Consider the following 22,115-nt stretch of genomic DNA (forward strand, 5'->3'; position numbering starts at 1 on the left):
AGTTATGAGTTATACAATCTGATGTTGAGGCACACGGAAATGTAACGGAAAGTCATTCTGACAGATACACGTTTTAAAGAGACGAGGCTCAAACAGGTTAGAGGGAAAAAAGGAAGAAAAGATTACCTGTCAAATAAGAGAAAAGCATTTAACCTCCGAGAGTGGGTGGAATACCAATGCACTGAGCAATTTGATAAATTGGGCACTTCAGCTTTTAGAGACGCACAGTACTTCTTTGTAATTTCTAAATTGAGTTACTTGTCCATCCAAGAAAAAAGCTGATGTGACTTGTGTGCATTTTTTAAAGAGCCGGATCATATGTAGCTGTCCGAGCCCATTCCACGGTCAGACCAGACAGAAACGCACAGACCAGAGGCTGGAGCGATAGCACGGCAGGTAGTGTTTGCCTTGTACGTGGCTGACCCGGGTTTGATCCCCAACATTCCACATGGTCCCCCGAGCTCTGTTAGGAGTGATCCCTGAGTGCATAACTAGGAGTGATACCTGAGCTTTGGCAGGTGAACCCCAAAACCCAAAAAGGGTGTTTGGGAGGGCACAGGCCAGAACCAAAGTGTGGGTCTAAAAGAATCTTGTGATTTACAATTTTTTTTTTTGTTTTTGGACCATACCCCGCTGTGTTCAGGTATCTCTCCTGGCAGTGCTCAGGGGACCATATGTATTACTACTGATTGAACTCAGGTCCACTGCATGCAAGGCAAGAAGGCAAGTATCTTACCCACTGAACTATTTCTGTTATTTTTTTTTGGGGGGGGTGGGAGGCTTTCTGGGCCACACCTGATGGTGATGCTCAGGGTTTACTCCTGGCTCTGCACTCTGGAATTAACTCCTGGTGGTGCTCAGAGGACCATATGGGGTGCCGGGGATCGAACCCAGGTCCGCTAAGTGAAAGGCTAACGTCCTAAGCGCTGTATTATCGCTCCAGCCCCTACAATGCCTTTTTATTTTGGGCGTGCTGAAGGTCACTCCTGGCAATGCTCAGGGGACAGAGATGGCAGGGTCAGAACGTGTACCTCCTACACACAGACACGCATTCCAATCCTTTCAGCCCAGAACCTTGCAATCTGACATGTGTGGAACTGACTCATACAACACGGGCTTTATAGGGACAAAGCACAAGCAGACAGCAGCCACCATCCGGGACCTGGAGGCAGAGAGCAAGGCACGGCTGGCCAGAGCTCTGATAGGGGGCCGCAGCGCCAGCAAACTTCAAGGAAAGCCCAGGGTGCGGGTGTGGCTCTCCCTGGCCCATGGCCCAACCCTACCTCGGGCCTTATCCTCCAGGACCCTGTTCCCGGGATTCTCATCTCGCCCCAGAATCATCCCAGTATTTCTAACTGCTGGAGCCCGTCTTTGCATGTTGTCTACAATCTCCTGTTCAGAACCGCCCTCGACACAGCCTGCCTTAGTGGATCTTTCTTGGGATTGACAAATTAGCGAATAAAAGTTGGTGGGGAGTCAGGGGCACATTGGTGGGGGGGGGGAAGGACGCAGAAATTTTGCACATTGATCCGTATTATCTAAATGATAAGTTATAACTTAAATTTTTTAATACAGCAAAAAATGTTAAGTTAGGTACTAGGATATTCTTTTAGGGAGTTGGGGGAATTAGGGGGATGGGCCACACCTGACTGTGCTCAGGAAGACTTACTCCTGGCTCTGTGCTCTGGGACCATATGTGGTTCCAGGAATCAAACCGGGTCAGCAGAGTGCAAGGCAAGTGCCTACTCTTCATACTATCTCCTGGACAGGTAACCGATGTTTAAAAGATGTGAGCATCTTTGGAACTGAGCAGAACCATGTCAGTACCTGAGCACTATCTGCAGAGAGCCAGGCTGAGAATCACTAGATTCTCCTGAAGGCGTCCTCCCAAAATATTACCAAATGGGGCTGGAGAGACAGTACAGAGACTAGGTCTCTTGCTTTGCACACAGATGATGGGGGTTCAACCCCCAGCATTCCATATGGTACCCCAAGCCCGCCAGAATGATCCCTAGGCACTGTGGGGTGTATCCCAAAAACTAAACCAAAACACAATATCCTGGGTCACCTGAACACCACTTAGGAGCCCTCCTTCCCCCCCAAAAATGTATAAAAATGTCCTATGTGATAATGAAAACTTGCTTTTGGGAAAAAGAAATAATAATACAGGAGAAAGAGCTATACCAACCAAATGGTACAGTCAAATGGTAAACTGGGGCGTGGCTGGGGGTGGGGCTTGGATAGGGTCACACTAAGATGGTCTTAGGAGCCACTCCAGACTCTTGTTCACAGTGCTCCAGGAGGTGCTCAGGGCATCATGCAGAGCCAGGGATCAACTGATGTTGACCCCTTGCAAGTCAAGTGTACTATCACTCCAGCCCCCCTCCACCCCATGGTAAATGTGTTCCCAAGTTTCTCCATGAGTAATGTTAAAAGCTGATACTGTTTTTCTATCAATAAAACTACTAAAAACCAGGAGTAAGAAAAAAAAATTGTTCCATGTACTATTTAGGACATACTCACACCAAAAAAAAAAAGAAATTATTCAGCAAACTATGAATAGAAAGCAATTAGACACCAGAAAGAAATTAAAATGGAGCCAACATGGAAAGGAATAAAAACTACTTCTCTTCAGAGATGACAAGATTTAACGTAGAGAAGAAAATCCAAGGCGGGATGTGGCTCAACAGTCGAGCACATACCAACAACGCAAGGTCTCCTCAGCACCAAGGACGCCCGACCCGTGCACTGCGGGACCTAACATCACAGGGAGTGACCCCCACAGGAGGGAGGGAGGGAGGGGAAAGTGGGGCAGGGAAGGGGAAAAGGAAGGGGGAAGAGGGGAGGAAACAAAGGAGAGGAGGGAAAAGGGGAGGCGTGGAGGAGGAGCTAGAGAGCTAGTACAGCAGTTAAGGGCCATGCCATGCATCCCACCAACCTGGTTTTGAATTCCTGGCCCAGAAGGTAGGGTGTTTGCAGCCGACTTGGGTTCGATTTCCAGCATCCCATATGGTGGTCCCCCTAGTACCCTCAGGAGTTAATTCCTCAGTGCAAAGCCAGGCGTAACCCCTGTGCATTGCCAGGTGTGGACCCCCCCCAAAAGAAAAACCAAAAAAACAAAAAAAAAGAATTCCTGGCTCTACTTAAGGGGTCACTTGTTAGCACAGACAGGACTAATGTCTAAACATCTCTGGGAGTGAACTCCCTCTGAGCCCAAAGAAAGAATGGTGTCTCCTGGTTGGCTCAGTTGGCAAAGCTTAAAGCAAAGTATATGAGAACCAGTTTTCTTTGCTGCTGTTGAATCAGGGATGCGGCTCAGCAGTAAGTGCTTTCCTTCCGTGTGAGGCTCTGGGTTCAATCCCCAGCACCACCACACACACACACACACACACACACACACACACACACACAGTCACTACTGCTGAAGCACCACAACACCGCCGCTCCTCCCTACCACACACACACACACACACAGTCACTATTGCTGAAGCACCACAACACCGCCGCTCCTCCCTACCACATACACATACACATACACACACACACACACACACACACACACACACACACAGTCACTATTGCTGCTGCTATTATGACAGGAAAAAAAAAGGCATTAGTTCACCAAATTGCTCCAGTTCCATAGTTCCTGGACTCAGTGGCCACATACACAGTCCAAATTTCACATCATTATCAGACCAGCAAGTCTGATGGGGAAGTTGCATAGCCCACCATGCTCAGTGAGCAAAATCAGTAACACAGAAGGCTCAGTGAGCACTAACCAGCCAGTAACTTTAGTAACATCACTGAGAATACAACAATGATCACAAACTGGCTTTTACTGGTCTAAGTTTTGTTAATTCCTTTTGCCTTTGTGTTGTAACAAACAATATGAAATAAATTTGCACTTGCTAAGGGGGCAGGCTGGGGTGATGGGTTCCCACCCATCCCCACTGGGGATGTGGGTAGAAGGAAGGTCACACAGGCGGTGCAATTGGTGCTGGAATGTTTAATACCTGAAACAACTGGCTTGGTAAAAAAAAAAAGTTATAAAAAAATTAAAAAATTTTTTTCCTCTTTTCAGGTCACACCCGATGATGCACAGGAGTTACTCCTGGCTCATGAACTCAAGAATTACTCTTGGCAGCACTCAGGGGACCATATGAGATGCTGGGAATCAAACCCGGATTGGCCGCATGCGAGGCAAACACGCCCTACCCACTGTGCTATTGCTCCAGCTCCTAAAAAAAATTTTTTTAATTGGCTTTAGACAATATCTAAATACATTTATTGTAAATATTCAAAATAAGGCCAAGTAAAAAGACTTTTTAAATTTTAGGGCTACACCTGACAATGCTCAGGGCTCCCCCGCGGCTCTGCTCAGGGATCAATGCTGGTGGGCCTTTGGGGCCTGTGTGTGCAAGGCAGGCACTCTACACGCGGTGGCCTCTCTCCAGCCGCCAAGGCTAGGAAAGAGGAAGAAAAAATGCGCAAACTACTTGACCTTTGGACATTTTGAGATGCTTTTTATTTATCAGCACCAAATAGCAGCAACTTGTACAACTGGGACCATTACGGAATCCTTAGTAACATACGGCAGCTCCGATCTGCCCTGAGAGGAGAGTGTCCCCAACAGATGTTCTTTTTACCCAACATCTCTTAGGTCTCCTAGACTGTTCCCCAGCACCTGACACTGTGGCCGCTGAGAGCCCTTCCAAGCAGAGAGGCCCCTGCAGGCCCCTCAGAGCGCAGACGTGAACACTTTCTCGTGGAGGTAGGCCAGCTTTTCCAGGCGAGTTCGTTTCAGGAGGGGGAGCCATTCCCAGTAGCTCAACTCGACCACACGGTACCCGAGCCGATTCAGCTGCCGCCTCTTCATACTGTGCAGTCCAAGAAGATGCCGAGAACCGTAGCAATACTGGTTCCTGTTTGTCAGCTGAATAGCCAGCCTCACCCCCGGGCCCGGCAGAGAGTCTGGGAGACCTGGGCCGGACACCTCCTCGGCCCCCAGTTTCTCCGGCACCTTACTGAGGGAGCCCCCCAAGGGTCCAGTCGCCTGCTTCTCCAAGACTGGAGGCTGCTGCCCAGTCCCTCCCTGGATGGGCCCTCTCGATTTCCCTTTCAGTAGCTGATTCATCAAATCATCCGTAAGGCTGACTCCCACGTGCTTGAGCTTCAGCTGGGCGACCTCCTCGGCGGACACGGCTTCTCGGTTAAAGGGCACTGGCTTCATGTTATTGTCAAGCTGGACCTCTAAGTCAGAAGACCGGGTATGGGGCAGAATCATATGGTGTTTGACGTACTGCGGCCCACCCAACATGGCCTCAAGTAAAAGCTGGGCTTCCACAAATTCAGGCTTCGAGGTCATATCCTTCCTTGCTAAACTCCACAGGATTTCTGACCCCTCCTGCCGAAGGTGAGAACTCAGGCGGCTGCCCTGGTAGTCTGGACACTCGATGCCAACGCTGCCATCAAGGGTACACAGCTCTTTGATGAGCTCAAATTTGCTTCTTTCCTGCGCTAGCCTGACGAACTTCGGACTCAAGGCAAAGTCAATGAGCTCCGCTGGAAAGCGCTCGGAAAACGCCAGGCCCAGCAGACAGGTGAACAGATGCTCTGGGTATCGGTTGAACTCAGGCAACTTCCTGTGGATCTCGCCCAGCAAACTAGAGTAAAACTCCTCTGCGTTGGGGGGCTTGTAACTCAGGGTTCCAAAGGACCAGAGAATCTTGGCCACGTCTTTACTGCGACAGTACGCGACTCGAGGTGGCAGAGAAGCCGCCACTGCATTCATGAGCCCCTCGTCCAGGAAGCGTAAGGCCGAGCAGGAGAGAGTCAGGTGCATGACGCCCTGAACCCCCAGGGACGGGATCCGGGCGGGAGCAATCTGTCCAAACTGCTTCATGAAGGGGGCGTGGTCCACGTGAGTAAAACGCAACATTTTGAGGATGTTCACTAGGGCGTAACTGCTCAGGCGCTGCATGTCGGCACAGGCCAGGTCTCCGATTCTCCGCATGAGGAACTCGGACAGACTACTGCTTGATTTAAAGAAGCCCAAGCAGATCGTACCCACCTCCTCTAAATTGAGCAAATCTATATACCTGAGAATCAAGGATTCCAGTTTCTGCATCAGGTCCTGGGGTACCTGCCGACTTTCGCCGATAATGTAAATTAAGTGTATCAGCTGGGACAAGGTTAGATTTCTCCAGTGCAAACTAAGGTAACTATAAAAGATCTCTAAAAACCGAGGTATCCTGCGACCCAAGGACCGCCAGAGGTCAGCCACCAGGAGCAGCTGGTCCAGGTTCATCGCCCACACCTTATGGCAAAATTTGGTTTCATAGACGTCCAGCATGGGATGAGAGGGCGGGATTCTTAGAACGACAAAAGCCTTCAGGATACTGATCAGATCCGGGGCATCAAAGTGTTGGATTTTTTTCACACTCAGCTGGCAGAGCAAAGCAAAGCTCGTGCTGGCCAACAACACGGGGTGCTGTGGGGCCGGCAGAGAGGTCAGCTGACGGAGATAGTCAGCAACGAGCTGGGGTTGGAGATTCTCCTGGTGAACGGTGACTTTGTGCAGGATGAGTTCCCCTTCTGAAGCAGACAGGGGCTGACAAGGCTCAGATCTGGTGTAGCTGTGACGCTGATACTCTGGTCTGAGCTGGAGGAAAACTCGGGGATCTTCAAAGGAATTGAAAACTTCTACATCTTCATCGGCTTTCCCGGGCCCGGCGGAGTCGGGATGCAAGGTGTCGGCCTTAGAGGTAGAAGCTCTGTTGAGTTCCAGGAGGGCACTGCGGATTTTCAGGAGGCCCCGAGAAGAGGTGCGACAGACAGTCTCAGAATTGGTGGCGGCACAAATACCATGTCCTGGAGGGTGCGGTCTCCTGTGCCACGGGCAGCTGCCCACCTTCCAACAGGCCACACTCCGGGTTGCACTGTGACCGAAAGGACTGCAGAATGCTCGACATCCTAAATGTTTTAACAACTGGAGATGGGCCGCCATCCTGGGATCAGTACAGACTGTTCTGGCCGCCAGGACACAGGCCTCGCAGGTCTGGCCAGGGAACTTCTTGTGGTGCTGGATTAGAGCCGGACTGGAAGAGGTTCCACAGAATCTACCTGGAAATCTTCGGCATATCACAAGTGCCATGGGCCACAAATCAAAGGGCCAGAATATGGAGCCAGATACTGAAAAGAGGGTAGATGAAGAATAAATGGCTTCCACTTACACAATACCAAAGCTTACACATTAACAAGAAATGGATTAAAATTGCATAGCTGTCAGGCACCCATATGGTCCCCTGAGCACAGCCAGGAGTAATTTCTCAGTGCAGAGTCAGGAGTGTGACCCCTGAGCATCGCCGGATGTGACCCAAAAAAAGCCCAAAAATAACAACAAAAAAAACACACAGCTATCAGACTAGAGAGATAGGACAGCAGGTAGGGTGCTTGCCTTGTCTGTGGTCAACCAGAACTTGGTCCCCATCACCTTACATGGTCCCCAAAGCCCCACTAGGGGCGATCCCTAGATGTTGAACCAGGAGCAAGCCAGAGCACCACCAGGCTTACTACACAGTTGTCTACTCGAGTAAGTTTGATGATAGCAATACCAAAGCAAGATTTTCTTGGTAAACCAGGGCAAACCCTAAAACAATTATATAGCAAGGGTAAGCTCCTTGTGCCTTGCATAATAGCACCAGACAACCTAAACCCAGGGCATCAGCAGGCAGTTCTCTGGAGGTCTCTGTCAGTGTAGACTACCTCTACTGAAGAACAAAAGTAGTGGTGGGCGAAGAGAGAGGCCTGCTACTATCCAACAGAAACGAGGAAGGGAGTTTCCCAGAAAGTAAGCTGGAGACAAAGTGAATAACCGACTCCATCTCTGCTATCCACCCTTTAAGGTCCCACTTGGTAAAAGAGTTGGTAGATAGGAATGGAGCAATAGTACAGCGGTTAGGGCGCTTGCCTTACACAAGGCTGACCCGGGTTTGATCCCTGGCATCCCATATGATTCCCTGAACACCAGGAGTGATTCCTGAGTGTAGAGCCAGGAATAACCCTGAGCACACGGATATGGCCCAAATAGGCAAGAAAAAAAAAAAAAGGAAAGAAAAGAAAGGTGGTAAGAAGTTATCACGCTGAAAAACATTGAAGAACAGAAAGGAAAAGAAGACAAAAGTTGTCAAGCTAAAAAACCAAAGTAAAATGTGGACTCAATATAAAGTTAATTATAAAGTTAATTAATCAGACCCACAATAACTCTCCCTAGACCTACAGCACAGAAGTTGCAAGAGAGAACTTTGCAGCTCTAACGCTACTCTTTTCCTCCCTCTTGCACAGCAGTCAGGCAGCTGGGAAGTGTACTCAAAACTACTCATTTGGGGGCCAGAGAGAGCGTGGTGGGTAAGGCGCTTGTTTTGCTGCAGACCTGGGTTCCAGCCCCAGCACCCTTATGGTTCCCTGGGCACCACCAGGAGTGACCGCAAGCGCAGAGCCCTGAGCATCACAGGGTATGGCCCAAATTAACAAAAAAGAACAACAATCAGAAAATATCAGAAAAACAGATTTGAGATAATTGCATTTTTTTCTATTATGTTCAGATGATAAATGAATGCTTATGTCTCATAATAGTGACCAGGAGTCTTAATCAATACTGCAGCACAGAGCAGGGCTTGTCCACCATGTTTGAGGCCCTAAGTCCATCCCCCTGCATTCCTCCCCAAAAAGAGATAATATAAACAAGACTGCAGCGTTAAGTGTGGTGGAAACAAAAAAGAGAACCCAGTGATGGGACGCTCCTGCTGACACAAGTGGGGTTTTAAGATCTGCTCTGGGGGACCAGTGCCATAGCACACCGGGTAGGGGCCTGTCTAGCACGCAGCCGACCCAAGTTCAGTCCCCAGCACCCCATATGGTTCCCTAAGCACCGCCAGGAGCTATCTGAGAGCCAGTAGTAACCCCTGAGCACAGTCAGATGTGGCCCCCAAACCAAAACCAAACAAACAAAAAAAAAAACTGCTCTGGAACCTGTAATCTAAATTTAGGCCAACAAAATGTGAAGACCAAGTGTCATCAAATCTAACTGGGTTCCGGGGCTGGAGAAATAGCACAACGGCTAGGGCATTTGCCTTGCACACGGCCAACCCGGGTTCGATTCCCAGTATTCCATATGGTCCCCTGAGCACTGCCAGGGGTGATTCCTGAATGCAGAGCCAGGAGTAACCTCTGTGCATCGCTGGGTGTGACCCAAAAAGAAAAAAAAATCTAACCGGGTTCCTAAAAAACAAAAACAATAGGCAGAGAGAGCTCAGAGGCTGAGTGCAGGCTCAGAAGGAGGGAAGTCCAGTGTCCAGCACACAGTCCCCAGAGCATACTGGGAGTCCCCACGCATAAGGCCGGGAGAAACCGGAGGAACCCCTGAGTACTCCAGGTATGGCCCCCAAACAATCAAGTATTTTTAAAGTAAGGAGGTGGGGGAGGGGTGAAGAAAAACACTTTTCAGTAGTTATGCTGGGAGTAGAGAGAAAGTACAACGGGTAGGATAGTTGCCTTGTACATGACCAACCCGGGTTTGAACACCAACAAACCATAAAGTCCCCAGAGCAGGACCAGGAGTGAATTCAAATTGCAGAGCCAGGAGTAAGACCTGAGCGCTGACAGGTGTGGCTTTTAATAAAAACCCCAAATATATGAATAAATAATAATAAAGCTGTGCTGCTTTTCAGCCAAAAGCAAAACAACCCGAATGCCTCCCAGAAGGAGGCAGGTTTTTAAGTGTTTAGCAGGGAGCAATCAACACACGGTAAAATACATAGAAACTGTCAGTGAAACAGTAAGAAAACAAAGAAATGCCATCAGCTAAAACATAACTGCAGAAAAGGGAAATCACTACATAGATTCTTTATTAGGAGAGTTTCTATTCTATCTTTTAACTCTCCCTCCTTTTTATCAGGGTTACAACTGTTAATACAGAAAGACATAGGCACCAATTTAACAAAACCTTTATAAAGAAGAGCAATCTAAAAGCACATAAAATAAGTAAAATTACTACCTATAAGTATTAATGAAATTATTGTGTGGTCCTGAAATGAATAAAGGCACCACTCCCTGGCACAACAATGTTGGAGGGATGTAGATCGAAAAGTTTAAAATTTTACAAATTTCAGGGCTGGAGCGATAGCACAGTGGGTAGGGCATTTGCCTTGCATGTGGCCGATCTGGGTTCAATCCCCAGCATCCCGTATGGGCCCCTGAGCACTGCCAGGAGTAATTCCTGAGTACAGAGCCAAGAGTAACCCCTGTGCATCGCCGGGTGTGACCCAAAAAGAAAAAAAAAATTACAAATTTCTTTGCCTTGTGAAAATACAGAGTAAGATATCCCAAGACAGAGATAACAAAGGTCCCACCATCTTCAACCCTCCTTTGTGCCAAGTCCTGACTGAACTGCTTCGCCTGCGTTAGTTCCAATCCTTACAACCTTTCTGGAAAGCAGGTTTGATTGTCTCCATCTTGCAGATGAGGAAAAGAAGACTTCACTAAAAATCCTGCCAGAGGCGGAAGTGGGGTCCAGCATAAACCAGAGATGACTGGGTTCCCAGACCCTGCTGCCACATACTGGAGAGGCAAAAAAGGGGTACCAGGAGACCCAGATTCCAGATGGGGAGAGGGGCCGAGGGTGAGAACAAAGTGAGCTCAAGAGCCTGCCTAGCTCCCGCTGTCATCCTATGACCCTGGTTGGCATAATGGTTGATAGTTTTCGCTATTTACAGAAAGAAGAGGAAAGATCTCAAAGTCTGAAACTTACATGAAGGAATGGGTTTATTTGTTTTGGGGTGATATCGGGGAGAGCTGGGGGGGGGGGAATGGGTGTAATACAAACATGCACTCAGTCTTTTGAACTAGCTAGCTCTCTCCTGCCCACAGAATGGGTTTACAAGGTCATCCGGTATCAAGATAAAGGCAATGTCCACAACCAAAGACTTGAACCATAGGAGAAATACAAGATTCAGAGTTTGGGCTCAACTTAATAGGGAAAAGACAAAGGGAAACTCCCAAGATAATGTAAAGGAAGGTTCTAGGACAAGAACTATGAGCAAGGGCCTGGGATATGGCTTGATAGAGCACCTGTAGGGCTCTGGGTTCAATTCTCAGCACTGACCAAAAAAAAAAAAAAAAAAAAAGAGTGAGCAGATCTAAAGAGTAATTTAATGGGAGCAAATGGATACTCTAGGAGAGGAAACTTTATATAGTCAGTGTACAAACAAATATTAAACAGAAAATCAAGCCAAAAAGAAATAAAAATTTATTGCAGCCAGGAAGAGTTTAGTGACAAAACACATACCTCACACGTATGACTGCACTGGGTTTAATCTCTGGCACCTGTAAAATAACTGCTCAAAAGTGCACTTCTCCTAGCAATACGACAGTGGATAGAGCACTTGCCTTGCATGCAGCCAACCCATGTTTGATACCTGGCATCCCATATGGTCCCCTAAGCACTGCCAGAAGTAATTCCTGAGTGCAGACCCAGGAGTAAGCCCTGAGCATCCACGGGTGTGGTCCCCCAAAACTAATTAATTAAAAATAAAATACACTTTGGGGCTGGAGCAATAGCACAGCGGGCAGGGTATTTACCTTGCACGTGGCTGACCTGGGTTCGATTCCCAGCATCCCATATGGTCCTCTGAGCACCGCCAGGGGTAATTCCTGAGTGCAGAACCAGGAGTAACCCCTGTGCATTGCCAGGTGTGACCCAAAAAAGATAAATAAATAATTAAAATGCACTTCAAGGGGCTGAAGAGGGGTTAAATGGAATTAACTGGGGTTAACATAATAGCCTTGCATGCAGGTGACCCCAGTTTGCTCCCCCACACAGCAAGGTTCCAAGCACCACCACGAGCAACACCTGTGCATAGAGCCATGCACAGTCCAGCAAACTGCTGAATGGTCCAAAATGCAAAATCCTTGGGGCTGGAGTGATAGCACAGCAGGTAGGGTGCTTGCCTTGCACGCGGCCAACCCGGGTTCAATTCCTCCGTCCCGCTCGGAGAGCCCAGCAAAGCTACTGAGAGTATTCTGCCCACATGGCAGAGTCTGGCAAGCTCCCTGTGGCGTATTCGATATGCCAAAAAAAAAAAAAATAACAAATCTCACAATGGAGACATTGGTGCCTGCTTGAGCAAATATATATATATATATATATTTTTTTTTTTTTTCCAAAAGTGCATCTGAGGAACAAAATGAAAGGAGGAAAAAACAGGAACATTTAGAATCATGAACTTTGCTGAACTCTTATATGTCTATGTTGATTTGTCACAGTCGTGAAATGCATGTACTACCAGGAAAGTAAGATAGTCATCAAGGGCTGGGAGTCTGCTGAGCTCAGTGAGACAGTGCATGCTCACATATTGAAGTCCTGGGATTGATGCTGGGGCAGGCAGAGCCATTCTTTAGGAAGAAAATCATTTAAAAAGATAGTAATCTTCCTATTTTGGAAAATGTACTCAGTATAAATACTTTCTGTCTACAGAGCTTCTTTTTTTTTTCTTTTTTCTTTTTTCTTGGGTGGGGGGGGCACATCTGGCAATGCTCAGGACTTACTCCTGATTCTGCACTCAGAAATCACTCCAGGCTGTGCTGAGGGAACTATATGGGATGCTCAAGGCAAGCGCCTTACTGGCTGTGTTATATCATTCTAGCCCCAATATAGAGCTTCCTTATGGATAGCAAGCAACAGGAATGACATCAGGGGTATGATGCAATAGGACAGTGGGTAGGGCTCTTGCCTTGCATGGGGCTGACCCGGGTTCAATCCCACACTGCCAGGAGTGATTCCTGAGTGCAGAGCCAGGAGTAAGCCCCAAGTAAGCCCACACTGGATGTGGTCAAAAACAAAAACAAAAACAATAGAAAAAAAAAGAAAAAGGAAAAAGAGGGCTGGAGTGATAATCCAGCAGGGAGGGTGTTTGCCTTGCATGCGGCCATCTGGGTTGGATCCCCGACACCCCTGAGTACCACCAGGAGTGATTCCTGAGTGCAGAGCCAGGAGTAACCCCTAAGCACTGCCAAGTGTGACCCAAAAAGCCAAAAAAAAAAAAAGGGCAAAATAATCTTAGGGATGTGCAGAGTCAAACTGCAAAAAACAAAGAATAACTACTTACTTTTTCACCATGCAATTCTTATAGTACCTGTACAGACATCATATTAGAATATACAGGTCTGAATTATAACCACTTCAGAAGTTAGGACTCGAGTACTGCAAAGAAGGAAAGGAAAGAAAAACAAGGGTGACAGAGAAGCAATAAAGCAGAACAGTGGGAGAAAAACACTGGGGAGGGGAGAGGAAGAGGGCTGCCCAGAAACAAGGACCACCACCTTACTTAAAGACTCCCAGGGGCTGGAATGATAGCACAGCGGGTAGGGAGTTTGCCTTGTACGCGGCCAACCCGGGTTTGATTCCCAGCATACCATATGGTCCCCTGAGCACTGCTAGGGGTAATTCCTGAGTGCAGAGCCAGGAGTAACCACTGTGCATTGCCAGGTGTGGCCCAAACAGATAAAAAAAAAAAAAAGACTCCCAGAGGACCCCTAACAAAGCCAGGGAGAGGACACTTTGAATCACCCTATCATTAATTCCTGATGCTTTCTCAAAAGGTCCCAAGACCACTAACATCCAGCACAAAGCCTTTTTGCTCTATGTACCCCAAGGACACCTTCCTCCTTCTCTCCTTCACTCTAGGTGTCCCAAGGACCACAGGAGAGTTTTTGGTTTTATTTAAGAAAGAAAGAAAGAAAGAAAGAAAGAAAGAAAGAAAGAAAGAAAGAAAAGAAAAGAAAAAGAAAATAACTGAATCACTAGGAGTTACAAAGTTACTGGTGACTGAGCCTCAGTCATACAATGTTCCAACACTCTAGAGTAGAGTCCTCACCAGAAAGGCACTGCCCAGTCCAGCCACCCCCAAGCATGTGTTTCAAAGGAGTGAAGAACCTTACCTTCCCACCTTCCAGGTGCAGGTCTAAGCAAGCTGAATAGCTTCAATTTAAACTGCGGGCCAGAGTTTACAGCAGGGGAGCCAGGAGAGGAAGGCAGCCATGCTAACTGTAGATGAAGGACAGGACAAGCTCAGCATATTCAAATGACCAGATCTCACCCCTCAGTTCTGATTCCTGATTAAACGTTTTGCTAGAAAGATTGGGGTTTTTTGTGTTTGTTTGTTTTAGGGAAGCCACACCCAGCAGTGCTCAGGGATTATTCTGGGCTCTGAATTCAGGAATCACTCCTGGTGGTGCTTGAGGGTCCATCTGGGATGCTGGGGATCGAACCCAGGTCAACCAAGTGCAAGGCAAACAATGCCCTCCCTACCTGCTGTGCTATCTCTCCACCCGCACTAGTAAGATTTTTTTTTTTTTGCTTTTTTTTGGGTCACACCTAGGGATGCAAAGGGGTTACTTCTGGTTCATGCACTCAGGAATTACACCTAACCGTGCTCGGGGGACCATATGGGATACTGGGAATAGAACCCGGGTCGGGCCGCGTGCAAAGCAAACACCCTACTCGTTGTGCCCCACTAGTAAGATTTTAAAACTTCTCTTTCCCAAATAAAATTGCCACAGAGGGCCGGAGTCATAGCACATCAACTACGGTGTCTGCATGCTGCTGACTTGTGTTGGGTCCCCCGCATCCCATATGGTCCCCATGGCACTTCCAGAAGTAATTCCTGAATGCGAAGCCAGGAGTAACCCCGAAGCATTGCCAGGGGTGGCCCCTCAAAAAATAAAGAATAAATAAAAGAACCAAGAATGTTCTCTATAACTAGAAATGGAGTCCCCTGCTGAGTCTACAAGGCTTGAAAGTCTCTGGTGTGGTCAGTTTTTAAAAGGTCTTTGACAGTATGCTGACTGATACTAAGAGATTCTTCTGTGCTTCTGTTTCCACACAGGACGATATCCTACAAGAGAAAAGTCCCATGCCAGAGCGATAGTACAGCGGAAAGGATGTTTGCTTGCATGCTGCCAAGCCGGGTTCGATTCCCAGCCAATATGGTCCCCCAAGCACTGCCAGGAGTAATTCCTGAGTGTAAAGTCAGGAGTAACCTCTGTGCGTTGCCAGGTGTGACCCAAAATGCTGAGAGACAGAGAGAGAGAGAGAGAGAGAGAGAGAGGTCCACTATTATAAAGGTGAAGCTACAGTACAAGTGCTTATTTATTTAGGTCAAGCCAAATACCCTAGGCAAACAAAACCACAATCAAGTGTTAATAGTCATCCTGCTACTTTGTTCTAGTTACCAGGCTTAATGGAAACAGCACATCACACTAATCTGGGAAAGTTTTGCCCTACATACCCCAAGGACATCTTCCTCCTCTTGTCCACTCCAGGTGTTCCAGGGAACCACGGGAAAGTCTTTGGTTTTAGCCCCGCCCTCTCAAGACCCCACTATTCCTCTATCAGAAGGGCAAGAAAGTCTAGGAAGACCTACTTCAAGAAACCCAGTGATGATACTTTTCAAGCCACTGTTCTTAAAGGTCTTTTTTTGTTTGGGTTTGGTTTGGTTTGGTTCACACCTGGCAAAGCTCAGAGGTTACTCCTGGCTCTGCACTCGGAAATCATTCCCAACAGTGCTGGGGGGACCATATGGAATGCCAGGGATTGAACCTGGGTCAACAGCATGCAACGCAAATGCCCGACCCACTGTACTATCACTCCAGTCCCTGTTCTTAAAAAGTTTTGATCAAACTCTCTTTAGAAAATCTCAGGGTCCAAAACAGAGCACACAATCATATTCTCTCATTGTCTCAGTTCATCTAGAACATCTAGGACAGATGAGCACTGACAAAATCAACACTGGTATCTGTACTACAGTCATAAAAACATTTTCCCCAATAAACAATTCAACTACTGATCATTTTTAGTTCAATCATGCACTTGTTTTTCTCTGATGTCCTAAATACAGTTTTCCTAAAATTGAGATTCCTAAATTGTCTTCCTAAATTTGATCCCTGGCACCTCATATGGTTACTCCCTCAAACCTCACCAGGAATCATCCTTCAGCACAGAACTAGGAGGAGCACTAACCAGGGGTGTGTGTGAGGGGGGGGGGTTCGGGAGAGCGAGGGGGGGGGAAGAGTAGAAAGGAAGGAAAGGTGAAACCAATGAATGTGGAAGAAAAGTATGCTGAGGGGCTGGAGTGACAGCACAGCGGGGAGGGTGTTTGCCTTGCACACGGCTGACCCGGGTTCGATTCCCAGCATCCCATATGGTCCCCCGAGCACCGCCAGAGGTAATTCCTGAGTGCATGAGCCAGGAGTAACCCCTGTGCATCACCCGTGTGACCCAAAAAGCCAAAAAAAAAAAAAAGTATGCTGACAAATCAGATCTACTTAAGTGTCAAAAGCTTGCATCTGGCATTTACAACTTTTCTCAATTATGTTATACAGGACTGAGTTTTCAGACTTTATTTTCATCTGTTTTATTTTACTTTGGACAATTTCACCCCTGAATTGCCAAAGGTCCTTCAGAGCAGGTAAATACATAACCTAGATCTAGTCCTTTCTTTGATTCACCCAATATGCCCCAAGTACAGAAAGTAAGAACAGATTCCAGCAACAGCGAATGACTGGAGCTCAGAACACCACCGCCGCTGAGGCTAAAGCCGAGTTCCTGCCACCAACTATGGACTCTAGTAACTTAAAAAAAAAAAAGTCTTAAGGGTCGGAGAGAAAGATAGTACCTGGCTTCCAGCCCCATAGGCTAAAGCGGTATCCAAGTGAACCCAAGTAACCAACACAGCATCATCAGCAGGGGTGCTCCCCCAAACAGGGAATTAGGAGGATGTTTGTTTCTTGTTTTGTTGGGGGGATATGGGGGGCACACCAAGTGGTGCTTAAGGCTGACTTCTGGCTCTGCCCTCAGGGATCACTCCTCCGGGACTCAAGAAGGCCACGGGGGGGAGGGGGGGGAACGATCGAACTGGGGTCGACAATATGCAAGGCAAAAGTGCCTTGCGCCTTGCACCACCATTCTGGCCCAGGCATAAGAGATGGGGTCGTGGGCCCGGGGCGACAGTACTGCGGGCAGGGCGCTTTCCTAGCGTGCAGCCAGCCCGGATTTGATCCCCGGCACCCCTTCTGGTCCCCGAAGCCCGCCAGGGCCAGCACTGCGCCCGGTTGAACGAGGGCTCACGAGTGAAGCGCACAAGCAGGACACCCTGGGCTCCAACCCCAACAGCGCGCTATCCTGAGAAAAATCCACTTTTAAAACTGACTTTTTAAAACGGGGAAGATCCACGTGGTGCCGAGAATTTACCTAAGCCTCACCACGTCCTAGCCGGGAGCCCCCACCCAGGCGCCGCGACCCCCGGGTCCCCAGGTCTCCGAGGCGCGAGCCTGCAGGGTGCAGAGTGGAGCGCCGGGGGCCCAAACTGGGCCCACGGTCTGACCCAGGGGAAACGCCGGGTCGGGAGAACCCGCCGGCCCCGGGGAAAGGAAGCACCGACCAGCGTCCAGGTGGCCGCCGCCACTCACCTGCGCACGCCCGACGGCCGCGCCGCCACTCCTCCCCGGGCCACTCTCAGGGCTCCCCACCTGCACTTCCGGCCGGCCGCAGGCTCCTTCCGCCTGCTGCGCGGGGACGGCAGCGGCCGAGGCCCAAAAATCCCTGCCCGCGTTTCCCAAGGACGTTCGCCGCTGGAGGATGTTGCCGCGGAAACCGGGGGAGTCTAGGACCCGCGGAAGGGAAACCCCGCCTCAGAGGGCCAGCTCTGAAGCCGTAGAACCCGAACTGGAGTTCGAATCCCAGGCTACCCCTGGAGGTTCTATGACCATTGGAAGTCGCCTAGATTTTTTTCCCCCCTCTGTACAATGAGGGGTCAGCATGCCACTAAAATAGAGATTTAAGACCGAAACGATAATACAGCGGGCAGGGCGCTTGCCTAGCAGACCCAGCCAGATTCAGCCATTAGCATCCCATATGGTTCCCCACCACCACCACCATCCCCCGCCGAGTCTACCAGTATTGATCCCTGAGTGCAGTACCAGGAGTAAGCCCTGGGCACCTCCAGGTGTGGCCCCAGCAACAACAGCAGTAGCAACAACACAATAATATGTGTAGCTAGCAAGAAGAAGATTTCACCTTGCTAGCTACATCTAGCAAAGTAAATGTGTAGCCTGTTAGGAGCTGAAGTTTAATTCCCAGCGCCCGGTGCACACCAAAGCTGATATGACGCCTAGACAAGGAAGAGACCCTCTAAAGATCTTTCAGGCAGTGACTACCATTCTTGTGGGAGTTGCCGCTTTATGAAGGCTTTGAGGGCTGGGTGTGAAAGAATCCATATTAGGGCATCAAATTTTTGTGTACTTTAGCTAACTTGCAACATTGCTTTCTGTAAAACTGCTTGGCTGCTTTGCACCTGGGGGAGAGAGGACTTGGAAAGTGAACAGGGCATAACTTCTTTCTAAACCAAGTGTGACAGGATTCAGGTGTATTTACTGTCCCTGAAATGTATTGTCTCAGTAAAGCACCCTGCAGATTTGGGTAAAGGATAACTCAGGATGCGGGTGGTTGGGGGAAATTGCCCTTTCCTCGAATGTATTGTCTCACTAAAGCACCCGCCTGTCCTTCGCCAACTATAAGACCAAGATGACTGCCCTCCGACGTCCTTATGGATCCATCACATCCTCCAGAACCGCAATGGAGAAGATTATCCATGACTTCTACTCAAATCTCTTCGATAGCCATATCCACTTGCCGACATACCAAATTCTACAGGATGGATATGTCGTTCCCAACGTTCTCCCTTCCGAAATCCGACACGCCATTTCGTCCGTAAAGAAACAAACAGCACCCGGCCCAGACAAGGTCAGACCTGAACACCTGAAGAAACTGCCGTCAGTACTCATCAATACACTGGCTCGGCTCTTCACTCGCTACCTGTCTGAATGCAAGGTTCCGTCCCAGTGGAAAACCAGCAGGACCGTACTACTGTTCAAGAAGGGAGACATCCATGACATTGGCAACTATCGCCCGATCTGCCTATTGTCTGTCATCTACAAGTTGTTCACTCGAGTCATCCTAAATAGGATTAGCAGAACACTAGATGAAGGACAACCATGCGAGCAAGCCGGGTTCCGCAAAGGATTCAGCACCATCGACCATATCCACACAATAACCAAGCTCATTGAGGTTTCTCGGGAGTTCAAGCTGCCGCTCTGTTTAACGTTCATTGATTTAAAGAAGGCCTTTGATTCTGTTGAGACGGAAGCGGTCATGGAAGCCCTAGCCAATCAGGGCGTTCAAGCCCAATACATCAGGATCCTCCGTGAGCTGTATTGCAGATTCACTACCAGGATCTCACCATTCTACAAAGAAGTGATCGTTGATGTCAAGAGAGGGGTGCGGCAGGGTGATACCATTTCACTGAAACTCTTCAGTGCCACCCTCGAGAACATCATGCGACGACTGGAATGGGAAGGAATGGGAGTGAAGATAGACGGTCGGCAACTACACCACCTCCGCTTTGCTGATGACATTGTTTTAATAACACCAAACATCAGCCAAGCGGCACAAATGCTGGCCGACTTTGACCGTGAGTGTGGAAAGGTAGGACTACAGCTGAATCTTACGAAGACAATGTTTATGAGAAACAGCCTTGTTCCTGACGCCCCATTCGCTCTCAATGGAATGACCATCTCCGAATGCAACAGCTATGTGTACCTAGGTCGAGAGGTCAACATGACAAATGACCTGGCACCCGAGCTGCGCAGGAGGAAGAGAGCGGCTTGGAACGCCTTCAAGAACGTCGAAGAAATAGCTAAGAGGACGAAGAACCTCCGGCTCCTGGTACATCTCTTTGATTCCACTGTTCTTCCTGCATTAACATATGCCTCAGAGACCTGGGCCCTACGCAAACAGGATGAGAACGCTATTCAGGTCTTCCAAAGAAGAATAGAAAGAGCTATGCTTGGAATATCACATTTCACTCAAATGAGAGAAAGAATCCGGAGTTCCGACATCCGTCGACGATCAAGAATCAGGGACGCTGTCTCATTTGCCAAGGTGTCGAAAATCAGATGGGCTGGTCACGTAATGAGATTTAAAGACGACCGCTGGACTAGAGCTGTTACCGACTGGATTCCACGGGATGTCAAAAGACCGCGTGGCCGCCTACCTTCCAGATGGTCAGACTTCTTCGTCAAGATCATGAACGATTGGTTTGAGGCCCTTCATGTTCCCGGAGCGAACAGATGCCATTGGGCTACACTAGCATGCGACAGGGACAAATGGAGATGTTACTGGCGCCCGCTCGAGCAAATCGATGACTAACGGGAAGTTAAGTGATTAAGTGATTAAGTGAAAGCACCCTGCAGACTTGGGTAACTCAAAATGAGGATGGTCAAGGGAGAGTACCTAAGGCTTAATGATTCCAGCTATAACCTTGCTTGTGCTGACAATCGATGTACGTAAATGCTGATCTTTGAATCTATAGGCTAAGGAGTGAGGTACTTTTAAATGGATTGGTTAAGAAAGTATATGTTGTTACAAATCTATTGGCTATGAAATGTGCGGGCTTTGCTGTAACGGCCAGTGAAGGCCTATATAAGATCCCCTTTGAAGAAGTTCGGGGCTCTCAGCCACTGCCCATTTTTGGGGTATGCTGCGGAGCCCCAGCATGCTGGTCTAAATAAACCCCGTTTTTACTCCTGCAGGAATTGTGTCTATCTGGTCTCTCCGCGCCTCCCAGGGCTAGGGAACTCCCGATCCCAACAGGTGATAGATGAGAGGAAGCACGCTCCAAGGCACCATCCTGTCATGTAGGGAGGAAACTTTGTTGCACAGAGGGTCAAGCTTAGCACCACAGTCCTGAGCTATGTTGCAGGCACTGTTTGCCTGAAAGTGAACATTTGGGGTTCCAGTGGCTGCCACATCTGCTTCGGGAGGGAGAATATCAGGACAAAACCCGGATCATAGGTGATAATGATTTAGCTCTTACCAGCAGAGCCTGGGGAGAGCAGAAAGGGCTGGTCTCCAGGGAGTGAAATAGACTTGCTGGAGCAGCAGTGACAATACAGCTCCTCGGTGCCAAAGATTCAATTCCCTACCGCCTCTGAAGTGGGAGGAGCCAGGGCGGGCAGCATTTAAAGGGGAAACCGCTGGGTCACTTCTGGGCAAGATTCACTTTTCATGGCGAAGCCTTTACTACCTTAATCCTTTCCCAGAGAGGTGGTGGCCACCTGGTGGCATGGAGGGGACAGTGCACCAAGGACGGGAGAGGAGGAGACAGAAAAATACAGGTCTTCCATATTTTGCATCCATATTTTTGGCTGGGTAGAAGAAAATAAACCACTATTTGAAATCAGGTGGTGTTATTTGTAGCAGAAGGCACTCTTGATTTGTGAGACTTTGTCAGAATGACAAGAAATTAACAGGCTGAATAAAAGTACGGGGATTAAAATGTTTGCCATGGCTACCCCTGGGTTCCATCCCCAGCACCACCTGTCATCCCCTAGCATCCCAAGAGTGATCCCTGAACACCAAGCCAGGAGCAAGCCTGAGCACCCACTTGTTGTGACCTCCCCCACAAAAATTAGCATAGGACTGGAGAAATAGTACAGCTGGTGGTGCACTTGCCTTGCACGCAGCCAACCTGGGTTTGATCCCCAGCACCCCAAATGGTCTCCTGAGCCCCTTCAGGAGTGATTCCTGCATGCAGAGCCAGGCATACACCCTGAGCATTGCAGGGTGTGGCCCCAAAACAAACAAAAAAACTAAAAACAAAGAACAGCCACTACTCCCAAATGACGGTTCCCTCCTGGGGACCTTGTCATGAATTGCAAACTGTTTCATCCTTCGTTCCCATCTATGGTAGCTCAGGCAGCTGCAGCTGTCCAGATCAACTGCCTTCTTGCAGCCTATTTCCAGATTCAAAGCTGAGACCGGCTTGAAACCTTCTGGTTGACAGTAGCAGCTAAAGAGGAGGGTCTAATTGGGCAGAACCACCACCCACTTCAGCTCCGGGCCGATCTATATGCACGCCTCTGAGCACCTTCTCCAGTGAGCATCTTCTGTAGAAACATTCACTCCAGCGTGGCCCTCCACACCCCCTCCCCCAGGCCTCACC

At 48.6% G+C, this 22,115-nt stretch overlaps 2 protein-coding genes across 2 annotated transcripts in view; both read right to left on the reverse strand.

Moving 5' to 3' along the window:
• Positions 1-17,556, reverse strand: part of UBOX5 (U-box domain containing 5) — a 28,812-nt gene extending 11,256 nt beyond the window's left edge. The window contains exon 1 of the mRNA XM_056121770.1: positions 17,524-17,556. The gene's annotated coding sequence lies outside the window, so the exon portion shown is untranslated. The remainder of the gene's footprint in view (positions 1-17,523) is intronic.
• Positions 4,550-17,556, reverse strand: FASTKD5 (FAST kinase domains 5). The gene is made up of 2 exons (XM_056121769.1): positions 17,524-17,556; positions 4,550-7,191 (listed from the first exon to the last, which is right to left on the reverse strand). The coding sequence occupies exon 2, from the start codon at positions 7,151-7,153 to the stop codon at positions 4,739-4,741; it is 2,415 nt and encodes an 804-aa protein (XP_055977744.1). The 5' UTR covers positions 7,154-7,191; positions 17,524-17,556; the 3' UTR covers positions 4,550-4,738.
• Positions 17,557-22,115: the final 4,559 nt, after the last annotated feature.

This window comes from Sorex fumeus, unplaced genomic scaffold (genome assembly GCF_029834395.1).
Source record: "Sorex fumeus unplaced genomic scaffold, SorFum_2.1 ptg000044l, whole genome shotgun sequence".
In the NCBI taxonomy this organism is placed as follows: domain Eukaryota; kingdom Metazoa; phylum Chordata; class Mammalia; order Eulipotyphla; family Soricidae; genus Sorex; species Sorex fumeus.